This window comes from Pangasianodon hypophthalmus, chromosome 25 (assembly GCF_027358585.1).
Source record: "Pangasianodon hypophthalmus isolate fPanHyp1 chromosome 25, fPanHyp1.pri, whole genome shotgun sequence".
Taxonomy (NCBI): domain Eukaryota; kingdom Metazoa; phylum Chordata; class Actinopteri; order Siluriformes; family Pangasiidae; genus Pangasianodon; species Pangasianodon hypophthalmus.
The window spans coordinates 13,687,593-13,706,803 of NC_069734.1; the positions used below are offsets into that span (position 1 = coordinate 13,687,593).

The following is a 19,211-nucleotide window of genomic DNA, read 5'->3' on the forward strand; positions in this document are numbered from 1 at the left end:
TGTGACACCTTCCAGACAAAGCATACTTGTGACACCTTCCAAACATAATGCTTTCAAAAATAATGGAAGATACCAAAGAATTGACTTCAACTGACTCGTATTTCAATATTGATGTTTGAGACACATTGATACACTCTAGTGAGTTTGATGCTTACATTCCATCACAACTTGAGAGTACAATAGACAAAATCATACATTTTTCCTATAGTCAACTACTGGGTTTTGTAAAGAAACATTGGTTATACAGTATATTTGCATTCTATTGCTGTGACTAGAGCAAGTGTGGTAGTGATTGAAGCTTGAACACATTCTCTTAAATAGAGAAAAATATTCCCCCTGACATTTTTTTTTTCCAAATTTCCAATTTAAGTTCATATTCTAGCTAGAAATTAATGGTATGATAAGAAACCTCTCAGCTTACCTGTTTAGCAATTAAAAAGTAGCACTGGTTATTATGGAAGCAGCATTCATTGCTATAATGACAAAAAGAATACAAGCTGCCTTACTGTTTTAGAAAGAGAACATTAGTTCCCTTACTTTGGCACTAAGAGAACACTGTTTTGTTGTCATGATGTTTTACCATTGACTTTTAAATGAGTTCATTTCATACAACTACACTTTCTTCTCATACTGTGCATCAGATTCCCAGCAAAGCCTGGGAATGTGGAAAGTGAGTGACTCTTGCATTGCCAGTAGATTTTTGTCACTTGATATGTTTAATGACAATGTCTACACAATAACGCTGAGGTTACCACAACATGTGCTTAACAGTAAAATGCCATTCTGAGCTGTGATAAGAGTGCTGCAAATCCATTTACCCAGGTAATATCCAAAAAAGACAATTGATTTCAAGATCTGTTTTGTTATTCTAAACCATTTTAACTTTGTAAGTTGGTTTACCTAGCAGTGTTGCTTACACAATGAATGCTGAAACCTTCAAAAGAGGCCAAAGCTCTAGAAGTGCTGAATACAATTGTAAAAGAACAGTTTACAAAGACAGATGCTGCTCAATATTCATCACTTATGTGAGGAAAGACTGAGCACACGGGAGACAGGAAAGTGTGGGGGGACTGTTCACAAGGAGGGCTGTGATATTTAAGATGGCTTTTATGTCTGGGAGTGTGTGTGTGTGATTCATCTACTTATGACTTATATTGACCTTTAAATGGAAATCTACCCCAGTGAATGGAATGGAATCTTAAGGCTGAGTTCTGTCATGGGTGTTCCTGCAAGTTGACTGCTTGGCATCTGGACTCATTTGGAGCAAAAATGTCAGAAAGGCCCTTTATGACAAACACATGTTAAGAAGTGTATTGATAAGTCTAGAACTCATGATATGGCAACGGATTGATTTACCACACCTGCACAGCAGTGGATTGTCAAATTTAGACTGATGATACTAATTGGCATAGAGAAATTTTGGCATTGCACATGATCAATCTTATAATTTGATGATTATGAAAGACTGAGGTTATGAAAGCACTGTCTGATGATTTGATCTTGTTGATTTTAGGATTGGGATTTTTGTTTGTTTTTTACAAAACCATAGCAATGTATTGAATTATTATCAGGAGAGTATCATTATAGATTCTCCCAGAACCACTACAATGATTATTTTTCTGAAAATGACCCAGAAGAGAAAAGTTTGTTAGCATATGTTGACAGCAAGAAATCAGCAAGAAATTAGATGATCTACATATTGTATTAACTGCTTGGAATGACCTTTTTAATACATTCCTCCTTTTTTAATCCATAAAAAAACTGGACAAATGTTTCTGTAAGAAAATGTTGATCAGGAGAAAATGTGTTTGCTCTAGTAGGCCAGTGGAGTGGAAGTCCTTTTGGGTGTGTCTGGTCCATCAAAAGAATACTATTCATCATGATATTGTAGTCCAAAGCTACTTCACATGCAAGCAAGGAACTGTTGTTTAGTTCTGTGTGGCTTTTGTAATTAAGGAAAGAGGTTGTCCTATAACATTGTTGTTAGTGTTTTTGTTAAATGACTCCAGTGACCATAAATAGGATAAGAAATGGACAGAAATGATCAGCATCATGAAGATCCCTTCCTCCAGGTGTGCCAAATTCAAATTCTACCTGGTCCATATCAGTATTTTTGTGAGCCTTTAAATGGCTATAAACTAAGGATATTCATTTTTTTTAACTTATTATTGTCAATTCTATTGCTTAACACCAATAACATAGGCTCTGATGGTAGAATTCTAGGCAAAATAATGACTGCCAGAAGATATTGTATTGTATGCACTATTAGGGGATAACTTTTTTTAGACCAATTAAAGTTTTTGTTTTTTAAAAAATATGTTTTAGGGATTGCATAAATTGGTTTATTAGACTAATACATCAACTAGTGGCTGGGGGATGTCGATTAGAGGCAGGCAGTAAGGAAATGCAGGCAGACAGTACAAAAACAGCAGTCTATGTGTTATATTTCAGACTAGATGAAACCAATTCATGATTCACTGTAGTGATTCACATTGAGATCACATTGTATATAGTGTATCAGTTAATCAGTTTTTGTTTTAAGGAGATGACTAGTCTACCTCTTTTTACTGGTTTACTGGTCTTTTTACCCCTTATACAGGCTATATCTGTTTTACAAATATTGAAAATATGTAACAGTTGGAAAGAGCTTTAAGAACAATTCCCTCATGCTTCTATGGTAAGAATATGCACTCACTGAACACTTTATTACAAACACTATACTAATATTCTAATATAGCCTTTCTGTCAGCTTGAACCAGTTTAGCCATTCTCTATTGACTTCTCTCATCAACAAGGCATTTCTGTCCCTAGAACTGCCACTCACTGGATGTTTTTCTTTACTGCACCATTCCATAGAGTAATCTCTAGAGACTACTGTGCATGAAAATCCCAGTAGATCCGCAGTTTCAGAAATAGTCAGACCAGCCCATCTGGCACCAACAATCATGCCCCAGTCGAAATCACTGAGATCACATTTTTTCCCCCATTCTGATGGTTCATATGAACATTACCCGAAGCTGCTGGCCCATATCTGCATGATTTTATGCATTGCACTGCTGCCAGACAATTGGCTGATAAGATACTTGCATGAATGTGTAGATGTACAAGTGTTCCTAATAAAGTGCTCAGTGAGTGTACATGTTCTTAGTCTCTCGTCTCTCTTCACTTCGCGCTCCATCAAATTAATGGATATGTAGTGCACTTTATGAGCAGGCACAAAAAAAGGAGAACGCTTTATTGGTTCTTCACACAATCTTGAAATAGAGATCATCACACCCACCCACACACACACACACAGTTATGTGGCGATCTGGTTGTTTCTGGTAATGGACTGCAAGTAGTTTTTTTTAAATAGGGAAATTCCTGCACTAATGAAGGAGAGTAATAATATTAATGATGTATTTACCGTGTAAACAGGTGCATAGCTGGATCAAATGACTTATAAGCTGCTTAAATACATTCCTATTCCCTGTCTCACCAAATTATCACATTTTCATTACATCAAAAGATATAAAAATTAATCAATTAATCATTAATTGGGCATATCTTTCAGAAACAGGAGTAGTAAGTGGTGACTGAAATGTCAATGGGCTAAACCTGGAACACAACATTGTTCTGTTCTTTCAGGTAGTTAATCGTAGCCATGAACCTCTATGTTATAACCAAGAGGACCCAGAAGCAGACCACAGACACTAGGGTAGAAGTTTAAATGGGTTTTATTGAAGGTAGGAGTAGGTCGGAGTGTGGGGGAAAAGAGCATGGCAGGGTGCCTCTGTCAAGGCTGGGATTTCAACTTGGGAGATTGTGGATGTACTCGATCCAGGGTAGGTGCAGCTGGAAGACATGGAGGGAAGGAGATCTGCAGTTTCACGGGCTGTGGGAAGCTTGGGGAGAGCCACAAAATACACTACCTTGGAAAAGCGATCTATGATGGTAAGGATGGTGGTGTTGGTGGTGTTTTTGTCACTGGTCTCCCCCTCTAGCAAGGAGTTCCCACCACAAGTCCATGGTCAGCCACCAGAAGTGCCGCCTCAGCAGATCCAGGGTATGCCTAGAACCAGGATGACAGGCAAACCAGGAAGAATGACCCCCACTGGAGGACCTGTGAATGCACAGAATTATGGACAAATGAGTGGCTAGGGGGCCCATTACATGGGTCAAGTTGGGTGTGTTGAGCTCTCTTGACCGCAGCCTCAGTCTCCCGTTTAACAGCCCCTACCACACAGGAAGGAGGGATGATAATGTCAGGACTCGAGGGGACTTCTTCAGGGGTGAATTGGCGGGAGAGGGCATCAGGCTTAGTGTTCTTGGAGCCGGGGATGTATGTGATGGATAAGTCGAACCTGGCAAGAGTTCAGCTGCTTGGCGGTATAGATGTAGGCCAAGTTCTTTTGATTGGTCCACACAATGAATGGGTGTTCAGCCCCCTCGAGCCAATGCCTCCATTCCTCAAGGGCCAACTTCACTGCCAGCAACTCACAATTCCCTCACCTTAGTCTGAGGAGTCTACCTCCATTACGAACTGTCGGGAGGGATCCAGTTGAATTAACACAGGGGCCAAGGTGAACAGCATCATGAGTTTGGTGAATGCATGATCTGCTTCAGGGATCCATACAAAGGGAGTGGAGGTGGAAGTGAGCCTGGTGAAGGGTGCCGCGACCTGGCTGTAATCCCTGATGAAGCGGCAATAAAAGTGGGCAAACCCCAGGAATCATTGGAGCTGTTTCAGGGTTGTGGGTCTGGGCCACTCTGGATTGCTGAAGCATTAATGAGAACCAAGGGCATGACCAGATACTCAAAGTGGCCCGGGTGGGGTGTTAAACACCATCTTCCACTCACCCCCCCTCTCTGATTCTGACGAGGTGGTGTGCGTTCTACAGGTCTGATTTGGTAAAAATGGTGGCCCCCATGAAGTGGCTCGAAGGCTGAGCTAAGGAGAGGCAGGGGGTACTTATTTTTCATTATGATGCTGGTTAAGCCCTGGTAAACAATGCAAAGGCAGAGGAAGTGGTCTTTCTTGGCCACAAAAAAGAAGCTGGCATCCAGAGGGCACAAGGAGGGTTGGATAATGCCAGTGGCAAGGGAGTCATTGATATATTGTTCCATGGCCTTTCTCTCCAGGCAAAAAAGGTTGTACAGTCAACTGGATGGCAGGGGAGCCCCAGGGAGCAGGTCTATGGCATATCGGCACTGAGGTGGTATGGAGAGGGCCTGGTCCTTGCTGAAGACCTCTTCCAGGTCATGGTACTCAGGAGGCATGGCTGATAGATCAGGAGGGCCAAAGAAAGGACTTACACTTTCCTAGATCACCCATGTACAGTTCAGGGTCAGGAATGTGTGGTTCATGCCATGGAAGACTGGGGGAGGGAGCAGAGGAGGCCACAGGGACAGGCTGACTGGACTGGGAGCTAGGGAGAGTCTGGACCAATTGGGGGAAGATGCGGTTGAGGTGCTGGCTGAGGAGATCTACCTGGCTCGCCATGGTGCGGTTCTCGGTGAGTTCAAGGAGCTGTTGCTCAAGCTGGCCACGGAGAGCACCATGGCTGGACAGAGCTGAATGAAGGGGATCTGGTTCTGCTGGGTCCATGTTGGCCAGATCATTCTACCAGTGAGGACCCAGAAGCAGAACACAGACACATGGATAGAAGGTTAAACAGATTTTACTGAAGATAAGAGAAAGGAAAGGAGGGAAAGGAGCGTGGTAGGCATGTCTTTTGAGGCCGGTATTCGAACTCAGGTCAGCAGCGTGGGAGTTGGGCTGGGCGTAGCAGGAAACAAGCAAGCATCTGGGTAAATCGTGGACCTGGAGCACAGGAAGAACAACAGGAAACATGACAGAAATCAGCAACAAACAAACACTAAACAACAAGGGAAGAATAAACATGAGGAGGCCTGACGTGTTACTGCAATGGAAGCCGGAGCGATCTGGCAGGGTTCATATAAGCTGGATTTTGACAAGGATATTAGGAGTAGGTGTGTCTGCCGAAGCAATCAGGAAGCGTGCCTTGCCCAATGACACACACAGACACATACACAAACAGGAAGTGAAAAAAACAGAAAACACGAGGAAGGGGAAAAAATGGAAGAACTAGAGGGAACAGTGAAACAAACAGGAATCCAGCCTGGACCATGATGCTCTACTCCTGCTTGCTGTGGGTTCCCTGATGATTGGTGACTGCCACAGTCAGTGCATACAAAGGCCAGATGTGTTACGTCAGGTGCAACTAATGGTTATAAGCTCCTGTGTTTGTATGCCACACTCCTTTGTGACATGACCTACACAGACAATAGAGTAAAAAGGCCTAGTCTCAATTCAATTTAATATAATTTTATTTGTGATGAGATTTTAACAATGGACATTGTCACAAAGCAGCTTTACAGTGAGTCACATCTTCCTGGGGGACTTTCAGATGGTCTTTTACATACAGTACATACACTCACACATTCACTTTCAGTAACCACTTTGTCTTGGTCAGGGTCGCTGTGACTCTGGAGCCCACTGTGAATCTGGAGCCCATATAGAACACCCTGGACTGGACACCAGTCTATCAGACGGTGCCATGCACCCTAGGGTTGGGTGATCTGACAAAAATATCATGATTTTTTTCAGGCTTGATCACAATCACATATAGCAATTATTTTTCATGTCAGTTTTTAAAGACTATTTTGCAAGTTACTGAACAGAGCAGCCAAACTAATTTCCCTACTGATGAAAATATAGCTCTACAAGGAAACATAGCCTCAAAGAGAAAGAATAACAGAGACCACTTTTAATAAAGGGCACCTCTCAACAAAATGTAATAAAATATTTCTAAAATGAAAACAATCAAGCATGGACAATGTATTTAAAAATGTTAAATAAAATGTGCATCACCTCTTCTAATGTCTTTATTACTTACAAGTGCAATAAATGGAAAGGCGATTGACAGGCAAGTGAGTATGTAAATATGTTTAAATACTGAATACATTAGCTGAGTTGGTTTTATTTTGTTTATATTTTATTTAACATTTTTAAAATAAGCAATTCATGTTTCAACTATTCAACTATTTATAGAAGTCACTTAAAACCCTAGTTTTGGACCATTTTTGAATTGTGTATTATATGCTTGGGCAGGTACAGTGTCAGAATATCATGTGGAAGACTGAGGTTTATACACCTTTTGGGAAATTGGGAATTTGTATATTGTAGTATACAATTGTGAAAAGAAAAGGCAAACAATACTAAGTGTGTTGAAAGGATGTCCGGTATGAGGATATTGGGCTGTATTCAGACTTAACAATTTAAGATCAAAAGTTATGGCAATATTTATGCAGGGACAGGCTCTCATATTCAGAGAGGAGTTATACAACTGCTTAAGTTGATTTTCCGGTACCCCCATTCAAATTATTAAACTTATCTCTGTGTAGTTCATACCTTCAAAGTTGCCAGAGTTTTCCTGAATAGAGGTTCCTGAGATGGGGTTTTTCAATAGCATCCAGACTACCACTTTTAAACACAAACACATGCTAAATGCGGACTGAAGAAGATCACCTTCTTTTCTTTGTTGATAAATGTATTAAGATGTAAGATAAAAGCAAGAGATTTTTTTTTAAATAATAACAATCAAAAGACTAATATTGTGATGTATGAATGATAAATGGGAGTTATGTTGGGGGTCATGAAATTGTAATGTGTGCAGGGGATGTAGGTCATTTTATCACAGCTAAACTGAGCTGTACTTTAAATTTGGAATTTTGAGGGACAATGCTAATAATTAATTAACAGTGTTGTAGTTATGTATTTAATGTATGTATTTATTCTATTTGTGTTCTGCAAACTCTGGCCCATGCATAACTGCGCAAGTTAAGTCCTACCTGCCTAGGTCTGAATACCATTGTGCATAATTTTGATAGTGACTGCTTACTACACACACATAACTCTGAACATGGGCCATTGTGAATAGGAATCCTGGGATAAGCATGGGACAGTAATTGCGATTACAGCCAAAGTGGAGCTTATGCACCTACTGGAACATCTTGAGAGCAAGGCATTACAACAGGCATCCAGTCTGAAAGTAATAAAAGTATGAACTAGTTTTTCTGCATTATGTAATGACATTGTATGTTTCTTAGTTGAGCAATGTTTCTGAAATGAAAAAGGCTGTCTTAGTAATATTATTTACTTGTGCTTCAAATGAGCGAATAATTAATAATCGCATCAAGATGTTTCACTGCTGTACACAATATAACTGAAAGACCACCAAGAGTGACTATATAATCAGATATCAGAGATCTGATAGCTTGTGCTAAAAAACAAAAAGAAAAATTGTATCAGAGAAAAGAGAGTGAGAAAAAGTGCTTAAGTTGGACAGTGATATAGAATATTAAGCAATGCTTGAAGATCCATGGTTATGGTGGGTGCTTTGAAGACTGTAAGTGATCTAGCATGCTGGCTGGTGGAGAAAGGGAGCTGTTAGCACCTTTCTATCAGAAGTCTAGGTTTACACAGTGCTTACAGACACTGCACTAGAACTTTCACCGTTATGTCCCATTCAGGGCCCTAAGATGAACGAAAATGATTCAGCTTGAAAGATTACAAGATCTTTATCTCCAGAGATTTGAAACGGCTCTCTGTATGTGTGTGTGTGTGTGTGTGTGTGTTTGGGGGAAGGGAAGGGGCGCTGGGGAGAGACAATGAGAATCACCAGGTCACCAGTTTTTCTCAGGTGACCACTTTCATTCTCAACCATCTGAACATAGGATGTGGAGTGTCTAATGCATAATTGTGTCTGTGTCTTTATTCTCAAGACTTTTAAAGCATGGTGATGATTGCTTTGAGCCTGTTGCATGCCCATGTTTATGGAAGGGTAAAGAGTATTACCCAGGGGATAGAGTGTCCTCACCTTGCCACCAGTGGTAAGTCACTAACTTGCAAACAGGACCTACACACTAGCTTTATTAAATTCAAACTTCCATCAGAAATATTCAGGGAGAATGTAGACAGCAGTACTCTTTTGCCATTGTGTAGTCCAAATGAAATACTAGAGGCAACCCATCCTTCAAAAAGAACCTCTGTAAAGTAGACAGCAAGTGTCTAACTGTGCATGTTGTGTGTTAGTGTGTGTCAGCATGGTTCATTCCAGTGTGACTTCCGTCCATGTGCATCAATGTGCACTGTGTATGGAGACCGACACTACCGTACGTTTGATGGATTGCTATTTGACTACATTGGAGACTGTAAAGTTTACTTGTTAAAGGTATGAGATGCGGTGAGCCTCCACTTTTTCAAGAAAAGTTCTTCCTGTACTGATGATGTTTTTGCCAACTTTTCTTTATAACTTGTCTGTATCTGTGGCATGTGTGTGTTTTTCAGAGCTCAGCTAATGTAACATTGAGTGTTACAGCAGAGAATGTGGACTGCTTTGAAAGTGGTGTGATCTGCAGAAAATCCCTTTTCATTTCCATTGGACAGTCCATCATTGTTTTTGACGATGAAAGTGGCAAACCTGTGAGTTTTCTCACCATGGAAATCTCTCCAGAGTTTTTTTTTTTTTAAATTACATGTTGCAAGATTTGACCATTTATTATTCACTCACTTCTTGCGGTACATGTGGTATATGTGATGAGTTTTTGAAAAGATAAGGATATCTAATATTGTGGAATACAGTAATTCGTTACCAATTTCAGTTATAAATGGCTAATAATTTAAAACTAGATAAACTAGGTAATTATGCAAGTAACTCAAGAGAAGTCATGTGTTTGATGACCCAAGTAATCCGCTAATAGTTGTTCTGCTAAGAGTTAGAAGGGCAACACCCTAAAGATGTGTAAACCACAATTAAATAAGGCATTTTTAATATTAATTACTTTCATAATATCTTAATTTTGATGCATGTTGTTACCCACTTAAGGAATTTGATGAGTCAGTCTTGACAGTCTGATTTATGTTGTGTGGCTTTCTCTACATACAAAGTTTATCTATTAATATTATTTTAAATAATGTGAAAGTACTGCTGCTGAAGATTCAGTAAACAATATTAACTATTTATGAGTATTTTGATCAAGTCTTAGAGGGCTTTTTTCTCTGATGCTTGCCAGTTTAATTGATTTTTTACCTATAGCAGTTAAGGCGATTGCAAGTGTTAATGTGTTTATGTCCATTTACCTGTGTGCAGAATCCATCCAGTGTAACTGACAGACAAAATGTGTATATATTGAATGCGGGCTACTTCACCATTATCCATCTAACACAGTATGAGATTTCAGTGCTGTGGGACAGAAAAACCACCATCCACATACAAGCTGGACCTCAGTGGCAGGTCTCACACACACATAGTCACACACATCTCAATTTGAACTGTGTATGTGTGGGTGTGTGCATGTGCGCGGTTCATGCGTGTGTGTGCTTGTGTTTGTGTAAACTTCAGGGTAAACTCTCTGGTCTGTGTGGGAATTTTGATCTGAAGACAGTAAATGAAATGAAAACTCCAGACAACATGGATTTATCAACACCACAGGAGTTTGGCAACAGCTGGACAGCAGCAGAGGCAAGTCACACACATAGAGTATACATTAACAAATACAACTACATGCACACTTTCTCCAGAAGGAAATGTTTTTTAAACTGGGAAAACTTACTTTATTTATTTTTACAAATCTGATCAATTTTGAAACTGTATCACAAAGAAAGCTAGAGCTGACCATGCTGTTTTGCAGAGACTGAAAATATAAGACGTAAAAAAGCAAAATATAAGAAGTACAGCAAATATATTTTCGTGGTAGCATCACAAATGCTGAGACTTCAATATACGCTTTTTATTTTAAATGCCAACAGTCCAAAATCCACAGTCATCTAATACCATGCAGAGTTTTTTTTTTTTTACACATACAGTATATCAGGCAAATGCAGTGACTGAAAGGCATTAAAGAGAAAATATACAGATGGTCAATGATAAATATAAAGAGAATGATAGATTTCACACTCTCCGGCACCAGGCCATGGGCAAAGATCGGATTGTTCTCCTTAATCATATTAAATACAAGATTAATCCTCTAATGTACTATCTAGGTCTCCAATTAAAACAGTATATTGTCCTGTCACTAAGAAAGAAACAAAACTATTGTTTAACATGGGAAAACATGGCAGGGGTGACAAACACGTAATAACATGCTGGTATAACACATATAGTAACATTAAAACAAACAACACACTATTAAGCTTACAAAGAACACATAATTAGCAAATTAGCACCTGCTGTATGTAATAGTTTGTTTCCAAAAACATGATAAACATACTTTGTGTTTATCAGTGAAACTGAACGCTCATGAATCACTGCATATATATGCTAATTATATATGATCACATTACAAGCAAACAATTGTTAAAGAGAGAGATGACTTTCTCTGTGAAAAGTGATCTCTGCCACATATTTTTTTAACAAATTGCTCCATATTGTAGGAGAATTAAAGGTCTGTGCCTGAGAGTATCTGCAAATTGTAAAATTGACTGAGAATAAATTTGACATTTTAACAGCATATCAATTTTAATAGAATGATGTTATTTATTAATCTATTTCTGACTTATGCTTCAATTATGCTGCATACAATTCATAGCAGTACAGAGGGTTATGCTTTTTATGATGTGTTTCACAGCTGGTATGGATTTAAGTGGCAGTTAAAATAGAAGCTTGCATGCAATTAAAAGATGTTTCATCAAAGATTGTGTGGGGGGGGGGGGATTAAATTTGTTATGGATTAAATAATTAATTCTGTTGCATTTTTTGCATGTTAGTATTTGTAGAAGTTGCTTATTTATTTTGTTATATTATATTGCTTCTCCTGGAATAAATACTTTCTGGCAGACTTTCTAAAAAAAGGAATAGTGCACCTCCTATCTGTATTTGTATTCATGTACATATTATCATTCAATCTGAATAATATATTTTTATTCAATTACATCCCTAGTATAAATGTACATACACAGTAGGTGGAGGATTTTAAGTGTTATTAAGACTAGTGTAAAATTAAATTAAAAAAAAAAAAAAACCTGAGCTAATTTCCTTTCTAAGGTTATGTTTCACATAGTGATTTGGTCAAGGAATGACATCCAGATAAGTATCACCATACATGTCCAATTTAAAATTGTAAAAGGTGAGACTAATATTCTAGGCTTGTTTTCAATTTCATTTATGACTTTTAGATGACAGCTCTAAAATAGCAATGTATATAAAATAATAATAATAGATAATAAATTTTGGTAAGATGTTAACATACAGCAAATGTAAATATATATAAAGAATGGTTTATGTTTTTATATTGATTATTTATATTGGTTGTGTTATTTTTGGTATATATATATATATATATATATATATATATATATATATATATATATATATAACATATAAACATATGTTATATTTTGGATTTTCTATGTCTTTTATCTGTTTTGAATATGTGTGTATATGTAGTGTATTAAAAGTCCTGATATAAGGCATCCATGCACTTTGAATCCAATCCGAGAACCTTTTGCCAAAAGGCAGTGTGGGATTCTCCTCAGTGAAGTATTCCAAGCCTGTCATCCGGTGGTGAGTTGTTGAATTACTCTCATCAGTATTTAGAATAGGAGAGCTGTGCAATATCAGAACTAGGGGAACTATTGTGTGTATTTACTTTTGTGCATGCATAAGTGTGTGTTTGTACTTACTGTATGCATGAGTGTATAGTGCCTTGGCAGATATTTTGTGTGTATGTCATGGTGTTTGTTTTGATTCCTGAATAAGTTTAATTGAAATTCATCAGGCATCACAGTTTTAGAGCAGACACTGGTACAGTACAGAAATCAAAGAGAATTCAGCATAAACATAAAACTGACATACATACATGTACTGTTAAAGCATGTATGCCTACATACATCTGACTTAAAAACAAATGTCCTATAAATGCTGGCACTGACTTTCCTGGCAAATTAATGTATGTGTTACTGTGTGTGATGCTCTGTAGGTGGATGTGACGTGGTATTATATGAACTGCCTGGTGGATACATGCAGCTGCAGTCATGGTGGTGACTGTGAATGTTTCTGTACAAGTTTGGCAACATATGCTCACAGCTGCTGCCAGCAGGGAATTCCTATTGATTGGCGGTCACCCTCTCTATGCCGTGAGTGACCACCCACCCATCCACAAAACTTACAATGATAAGCACAGCATAGTCACTGTATTGGGTTTGTTAAGAGATTAAAAGATTAAGAGAAGAAGGGGATGTTTCTCATGTTCTTATTATTATTATGCTGTTTAACTGATGATTTAACTGATGACAGAGCAATTACTGACTGATCATTAGAAGCAAGAGTAACTATTTTTCTGTTATGGATTACAGCATATGACTGTGAATACTACAATAAAGGTATGCACATAATTTACTCACTCTGCATTTGGCAAGCATTACACTTTCTCATGGGGGTCATCGGGGTGTTGGTGTGGGTGGGCAGACAGGCAGCTGGGTGGGCAGACAGCAGACTGCCTGTGTGTTTTTTGTGTGGGTAGGTGGGTGTATGGGTAAGTGTGTGTGGGTGGTTGCATGTGTGTGTGGGTGGGTGTGTTTGTACCTGCATAATAAATATCTTTGTACAGTTCTAGGTAAAGGTCCTTTTAGGCTGCTGACCTATAGAGAGAAGAATTTGCTATTGGCAGCCAATTGGACAAGTGGATTGGTGTTTCTGAAGAGGGGAGTGTCAAGCACTGATGGTGTTGTGACTCTGTTCATGATGACTCCAGGACTCAGTAAAACCCGACCGCATGGTAACACATATGTGCACATGTGGTCAGACACATACATACATACATACCTACGTACTGCTGTATTTTCTTGAGAACGTAAAAAATCTGGGAAGTATGTAGCAGAAAGGGGTGTGTCAGAAAAACAACAGGGACTGAATCTTTCTAAACGTTTCAACAGTGAGTGAGTAGAAGCATCAAGTTACTTTTCTGAAAAAGAATTTAACATAATGGAGATTTTCAGGGGGGGAAATGCTCTATCTAGAGCCCCAAATGGTTCTTCAGTGTAAGGTAACCTTTAAAGCTTCTATGTGGAACCCTAGAACAAAGGGTCTCTATTTCAAAAAATGATTCCAAATAGACATTTTTTTCCAAGATAGAACTGTTATCCATCCAAATGATTCTTAAGGAAACCTTTTTACTAAAAGTTGGCATTATATGAGACTTAGTCCATTATGTTCAGTCACTTTGGATCAGGGCTACATTTTTAGCTTATAAGTATTCATTCATTCATTAACTCAACGTGTCTGGGCAGAGGTGTGATATGGTTTATATGATTTGAATGAGACGTCAAATTACCAAGCTAAGACTGAGTGACTAAAGCATAGACATTATTCATTTTTAGTAAACAAACATTATAAATAAGTTCCTTATTGCATTGTATCTGTGTAACATACAGTATCTTACCTTTCATTATTTACTTTTCAGCAATATTTAAACTTACTGGATGTTTTTGTGTTTTAGATTCATCATTAGTATCATTTGAAGCAGCAGACAGGCCAAATTATTTCCTCCTCGCAGAGCCCAGTGGCCACTTAAGACTGCGTAAGTGGGAGGACAGCAGGGAATTTTGTGATGCAGCAACATTTATACTGCATAGGGACACCTGGATCACTGGATTTGATTCACTAGAGTCACTTATGTGGCCTGGATACTTTCTACACTACATGCTGTATAAACTGCAACTTCTGAAATACAATCACTCAGCTCGCTACCGCAGAGCCACTCTCTTCAAACTTGCTGGTGAGTCAGTATCACGTAAACCAATTTTCATGCATGCACACACATTCATGCTTATGCTGAATATTGTTTCTGACAGGCAGCACTACAGACTACTCAATAAGCCCTCAGTGCCAGTGGCGGTATGAATCTTGCATAAGTCCGTGTTTTAGGACATGTAGCGATCCTGCAGCTCTGAGCTGTGTCACCATCCTAAAGTAAGAACACACATAAACATGTGCTTGTACCTTTCTATGCTTTAAAGTTACCTTGTGAGTATGGGGTTATTCTTTGTATTATTCACTTTGCAGAGTTGAGGGATGTCTTCCGCAGTGTCCAGCTCATATGGTCATGGATGAGATGACTCAAAGATGTGTCTATCTGGAGGACTGTAAGATATGTCTTTACTGTTATTTTATTGCTAGCTCCATTACTGAAAATGTTACTAATGCCAGCAATCACAATGCCAGCACTGATTTGCCCATGTTGTTGGTGTTGTTGTGTTCCTCTCTTCTCATGAGATGACTCTATAGTGCTTATTGTTTCAAACCTATTTCTTCTACTTATAATGCCCAAGTTGCTTCTCTTCCAAAGTAATGAAACACATATATAACTAGAATTACTAAAAATTTGTCACCATTTCAATTTATTTGAATGCATAGAAAATTTGCTTTTACTTCCTAGTACTTGTGGAGCTGACTGTAAGTCTCAAAGCATTTCTCATTCCATCTTCATGCTCGCTGTGTCACTCTTTTTCATGTGATGGGTTTTGTTTTTGTATTCAGGTATTAAGCCTCCAGTTACACTGCCAGAATTCAGTTTAACACCTACTGCTGTCACCTCTTCCACTCTGGCCATAGCAACTATCTTCACCATTGCAGAAACAGAGGCACTTAATACTACAATCAGTCATACAAAGTCATCATCTCCAGAACCTAGCAGTACAGCTTCCACAACTGTTACCACACACAGTTCAACCCTGTTGTCTACACCTAGCACTACCTCTACCATACCACTGGCAGACGAATCAATGAAGACATCTTTGTTCCCTGCTAAGTCTCTGGCTTCTACTCCTAGAACCATTACTGTGCCCACTTCTAATATTTTTACCCCCAGTGTCACAATAAAAACAATGAACACAACTCTAAGAGCAACAGTAACACCATCACTATCTATTAGTACAAATTCCATTAGTACTCTTCCATCTATACTAGCATTCACCACTGAGGGTGCTACTGAAACCACATCAGAAACCCTCAGAGTAACTTCTGGTACTGCCAGCACTGAACCTGCCACATTTTCAAAAGCTTCCACAGTTAGAACTACAACACCTCCTGAAATTTCTACAGCCAGTACAGAGACTGAGACCTTTCCTGCTGAAACCTTTACATTAACTAAATCATTAGCATTAGACCTGAGTACATCTGCAACCTCAGCACATCCTAGTGTACCTGCCCCATTACCTACAATTACTCCAAGATATTCCACTGAGTTTATCACGGCAGTCAGTGCCTTCAGCACACTAAAACCAGCTACAGTGAGTGGTACCAGAGAATCTTCAATGGCACACACCAAAGAGAAAACTATGCCTACTTCCTCAGTTGTGGTGAAAACATCCACAACACATCTCCCTCTGAAGCCTAGAGAGACAACCCAAACAATATCATCTATGACTGCATATCCTATGTCAAACCAACCTGTGACCACCAAAACAATATCAGACATCTTCAACACCACAACCCAAATCACAACAGTGCCTTCCATGGTCTCTACAGCTGAGGCAGTGGAAACCACAGCAACTGCAACCTTTCAGCCAATATCTGTGCTCTATTCCACTCACACATCATGGTCTCCTGGTGTCCCACCTATTGATGAGACACACACAACCACATACTGGAGAATGAGTCAAACCACCACAACAGGGACCCCATCCACTGATTCTATCCCACCAGATCTCTCTGAAAGCACAACTAAAGCTGCAGTGCCCACTCTAATGACAAGCCTCCCAGTGCCATCTCTAACCACAAGCACTACAGTCCTTCCTTCGACTATAGCACATGTAACATCAACATTACCACCTTCACACATTTTGCCCACTCACATGACAACTCCCAAAACTTCTCCCAATGGTACTCTAGCTAAAGCTACCACACCTAGTTCCACAGAGTCGCATTTAGGTCCCCTTTCTTACTCATCATCAACCTCTGCTCATCTCTCAGAGAAAATCAGCTCATTAAAGACACAGCTTTCTACTTCAACTTCCACATTAACAGCGGAAATCAAGATTAAAACAACAGTTCAAGCTTCTATGCCTGCAGTTACAGTGGTTACTTCTGCATCCACAGTGTTACCTCAAACACGGTTGACAGGTTCAGCTGTCACGTCCAGAACAGCTGGGCCTCGCCCATCAACCACGAAGACTGTGTTCACCTCTTACTCACCCACTGTCAGCTCTGTGACCCTCCATCCCAAAATAGATACAACTCATTTCCTTCCTCACACTGACAAATCTGAACTTTCTACTAATAAATCCATGCAACCATGGTCACTTACATGGTCCACTTCCAGTCCCCGAATGACTTCATCCACAGAGAGAGTGGCAACAATAGTAACTCCCAGCATTATCTCAGCTGTTTCTTCAACCACACACAAAACATCCAGGATCACCTTGACAACACACATTCCTCCTCCAGTAGTCACTGAAAAGCCAACAACAATTATATCCACAGAGAAAATGCTAGCTACCACTGTTTCTTTGGAGAGAGCAAAGCCTGTTTCTCAAACTAGCTCTTCAGGTCCACTGACTTTTTCAACCATTCCTAGTACAAAGATGCCACTTCAAATTACTGAAAACAGAACTGCAGTGGGCACCACTGCAACATCATTCAGCACAAGCACATCAACCACTGCTTTCATGGCACCACATGATACAACTACAGCCTCTGCAAGAACAATTTCTCTCACAATGCCCCCATCAGATTGGCAACTGGTGGATGAGATGGCATCAGCAACACACATAACCAGAGAAGAGCTATCATCACCAGACAGGCCCCAAACTTCCAGTCCTGCATTACTCATCACTACCACCACTCCCTATATAACACAGACAAAGCACTGGATAACCCCAATTGAGGAGTTTCTTAATTTAACTCCTACAGTTTTGTCCACTTCAGCAAAGGATGTTAGGCCCAGCAAAGTCTGCACTGTGAGTAAAACAAAAATTTTTTATAATCCCAAAAATTGACATAACATTAGTGCAATACATTTATTACTACAAAGAAATTTCAACAAAAAGCCCTACATTTAAAATATAATGTCAAATAATAGCTACATTTTAAAGAGATTTTTATGTTTTATACTACTTTAACGCATTAATTGTATTGTGCTTGTACTCTGTTGTCAATGTGTCACATGCGTCTCTGTAGCCACCATACTCTGTGGTGGTAGATGAGTGCACTAAGCTCATTTGTGTGACTGGCCAGCTGGTCTTGTTCAATAAGTCCCAGAGCTGCCCCTATGACTCCAGCCCTCCAAACTGTGGTCTACTTGGCTTCGCTGTGCTGGTCAATGGAGACAAATGCTGCCCAAAATGGGACTGTCCATGTGAGTCATGCACACCTACACACATCAGTACAAGAGTACATATACAATAATGTCATGTTGTATGCTGTTTTGAAGGGCTCATTTTTGGGTTAATGTTTGTGTGTAGGTCGCTGTTCAGTGTTTCCAGACATAAATATTGTTACATTTGATGGGAACAATGTAGCCCTTTACAAAGCAGCAGCATACGTGGTGACACAACTCATGAATGAGACAGTCACCATCCTGGTGCAGGAGTGCCACAGTTCAGACAGCACAGTGAGATACACTGCTTCCCCTCAAACATATTTTGTCATTTTATTTTTTAATCATCTTGAGATGCCACAGTTATAATTAAAATTAAAACTTAATAAGAAAAAAAAACAATGCTTCACTTGGCTGTTATATTTTCTTTTGCATACTGTATACTTTTTTAAAGATGAAGTTGGCACTTATCTAAAGAAATGTGCCCAAAAATGCATAGCAATGGACAATAGCAATAATCCCAATTTGTGACTACATAGTTCTTGTATCTAATGACGGCCCTAATCTATTTGGTGTCCTAGGTGAAATTTTCCACTGACGCCCCCCACCAACAGCTTGCCACTAAACACCCACCTTGCAGCCTGCCCGTCTTCTCAAAATCCAAATGTATTTAATTTTAAACCCGATTATTCCTTCACAAGTTCTGAAACTGAAAACAACTTTTTAGTCAGTAAATGAAAATCTACCTGGCCTTTCCTGAGGTAAATTCAAGAAACAGAAAGAAATAAAATTTAAAAAAATAATTAAAAATTAAAAAAAAAAATTAAAAGTTGAAAAAAAGGCTTAACAATATTTCGTGTACACAAGATAAAACAAGAGCATTGTTTCAAAGT

General features: G+C 39.1%; 1 protein-coding gene and 1 long non-coding RNA gene across 2 annotated transcripts in view; one reads left to right on the forward strand and one right to left on the reverse strand.

Annotated features, from left to right (window-relative positions):
* otog (otogelin) overlaps positions 1 to 19,211 on the forward strand; it is a 103,189-nt gene that overhangs the window by 51,474 nt on the left and 32,504 nt on the right. The window contains exons 24-38 of the mRNA XM_034299740.2: positions 8,788 to 8,895; positions 9,098 to 9,236; positions 9,353 to 9,487; positions 10,155 to 10,298; positions 10,407 to 10,526; positions 12,450 to 12,566; positions 12,982 to 13,138; positions 13,358 to 13,384; positions 13,612 to 13,779; positions 14,500 to 14,778; positions 14,855 to 14,972; positions 15,066 to 15,145; positions 15,540 to 17,959; positions 18,180 to 18,357; positions 18,464 to 18,612. Of these exons, the coding sequence (XP_034155631.2) occupies positions 8,788 to 8,895; positions 9,098 to 9,236; positions 9,353 to 9,487; positions 10,155 to 10,298; positions 10,407 to 10,526; positions 12,450 to 12,566; positions 12,982 to 13,138; positions 13,358 to 13,384; positions 13,612 to 13,779; positions 14,500 to 14,778; positions 14,855 to 14,972; positions 15,066 to 15,145; positions 15,540 to 17,959; positions 18,180 to 18,357; positions 18,464 to 18,612 (4,339 nt within the window). The remainder of the gene's footprint in view (positions 1 to 8,787; positions 8,896 to 9,097; positions 9,237 to 9,352; positions 9,488 to 10,154; positions 10,299 to 10,406; positions 10,527 to 12,449; positions 12,567 to 12,981; positions 13,139 to 13,357; positions 13,385 to 13,611; positions 13,780 to 14,499; positions 14,779 to 14,854; positions 14,973 to 15,065; positions 15,146 to 15,539; positions 17,960 to 18,179; positions 18,358 to 18,463; positions 18,613 to 19,211) is intronic.
* Positions 1 to 19,211, reverse strand: part of LOC128317458 (uncharacterized) — a 33,362-nt gene that overhangs the window by 11,838 nt on the left and 2,313 nt on the right. The gene's annotated exons all lie outside the window — the stretch shown is intronic.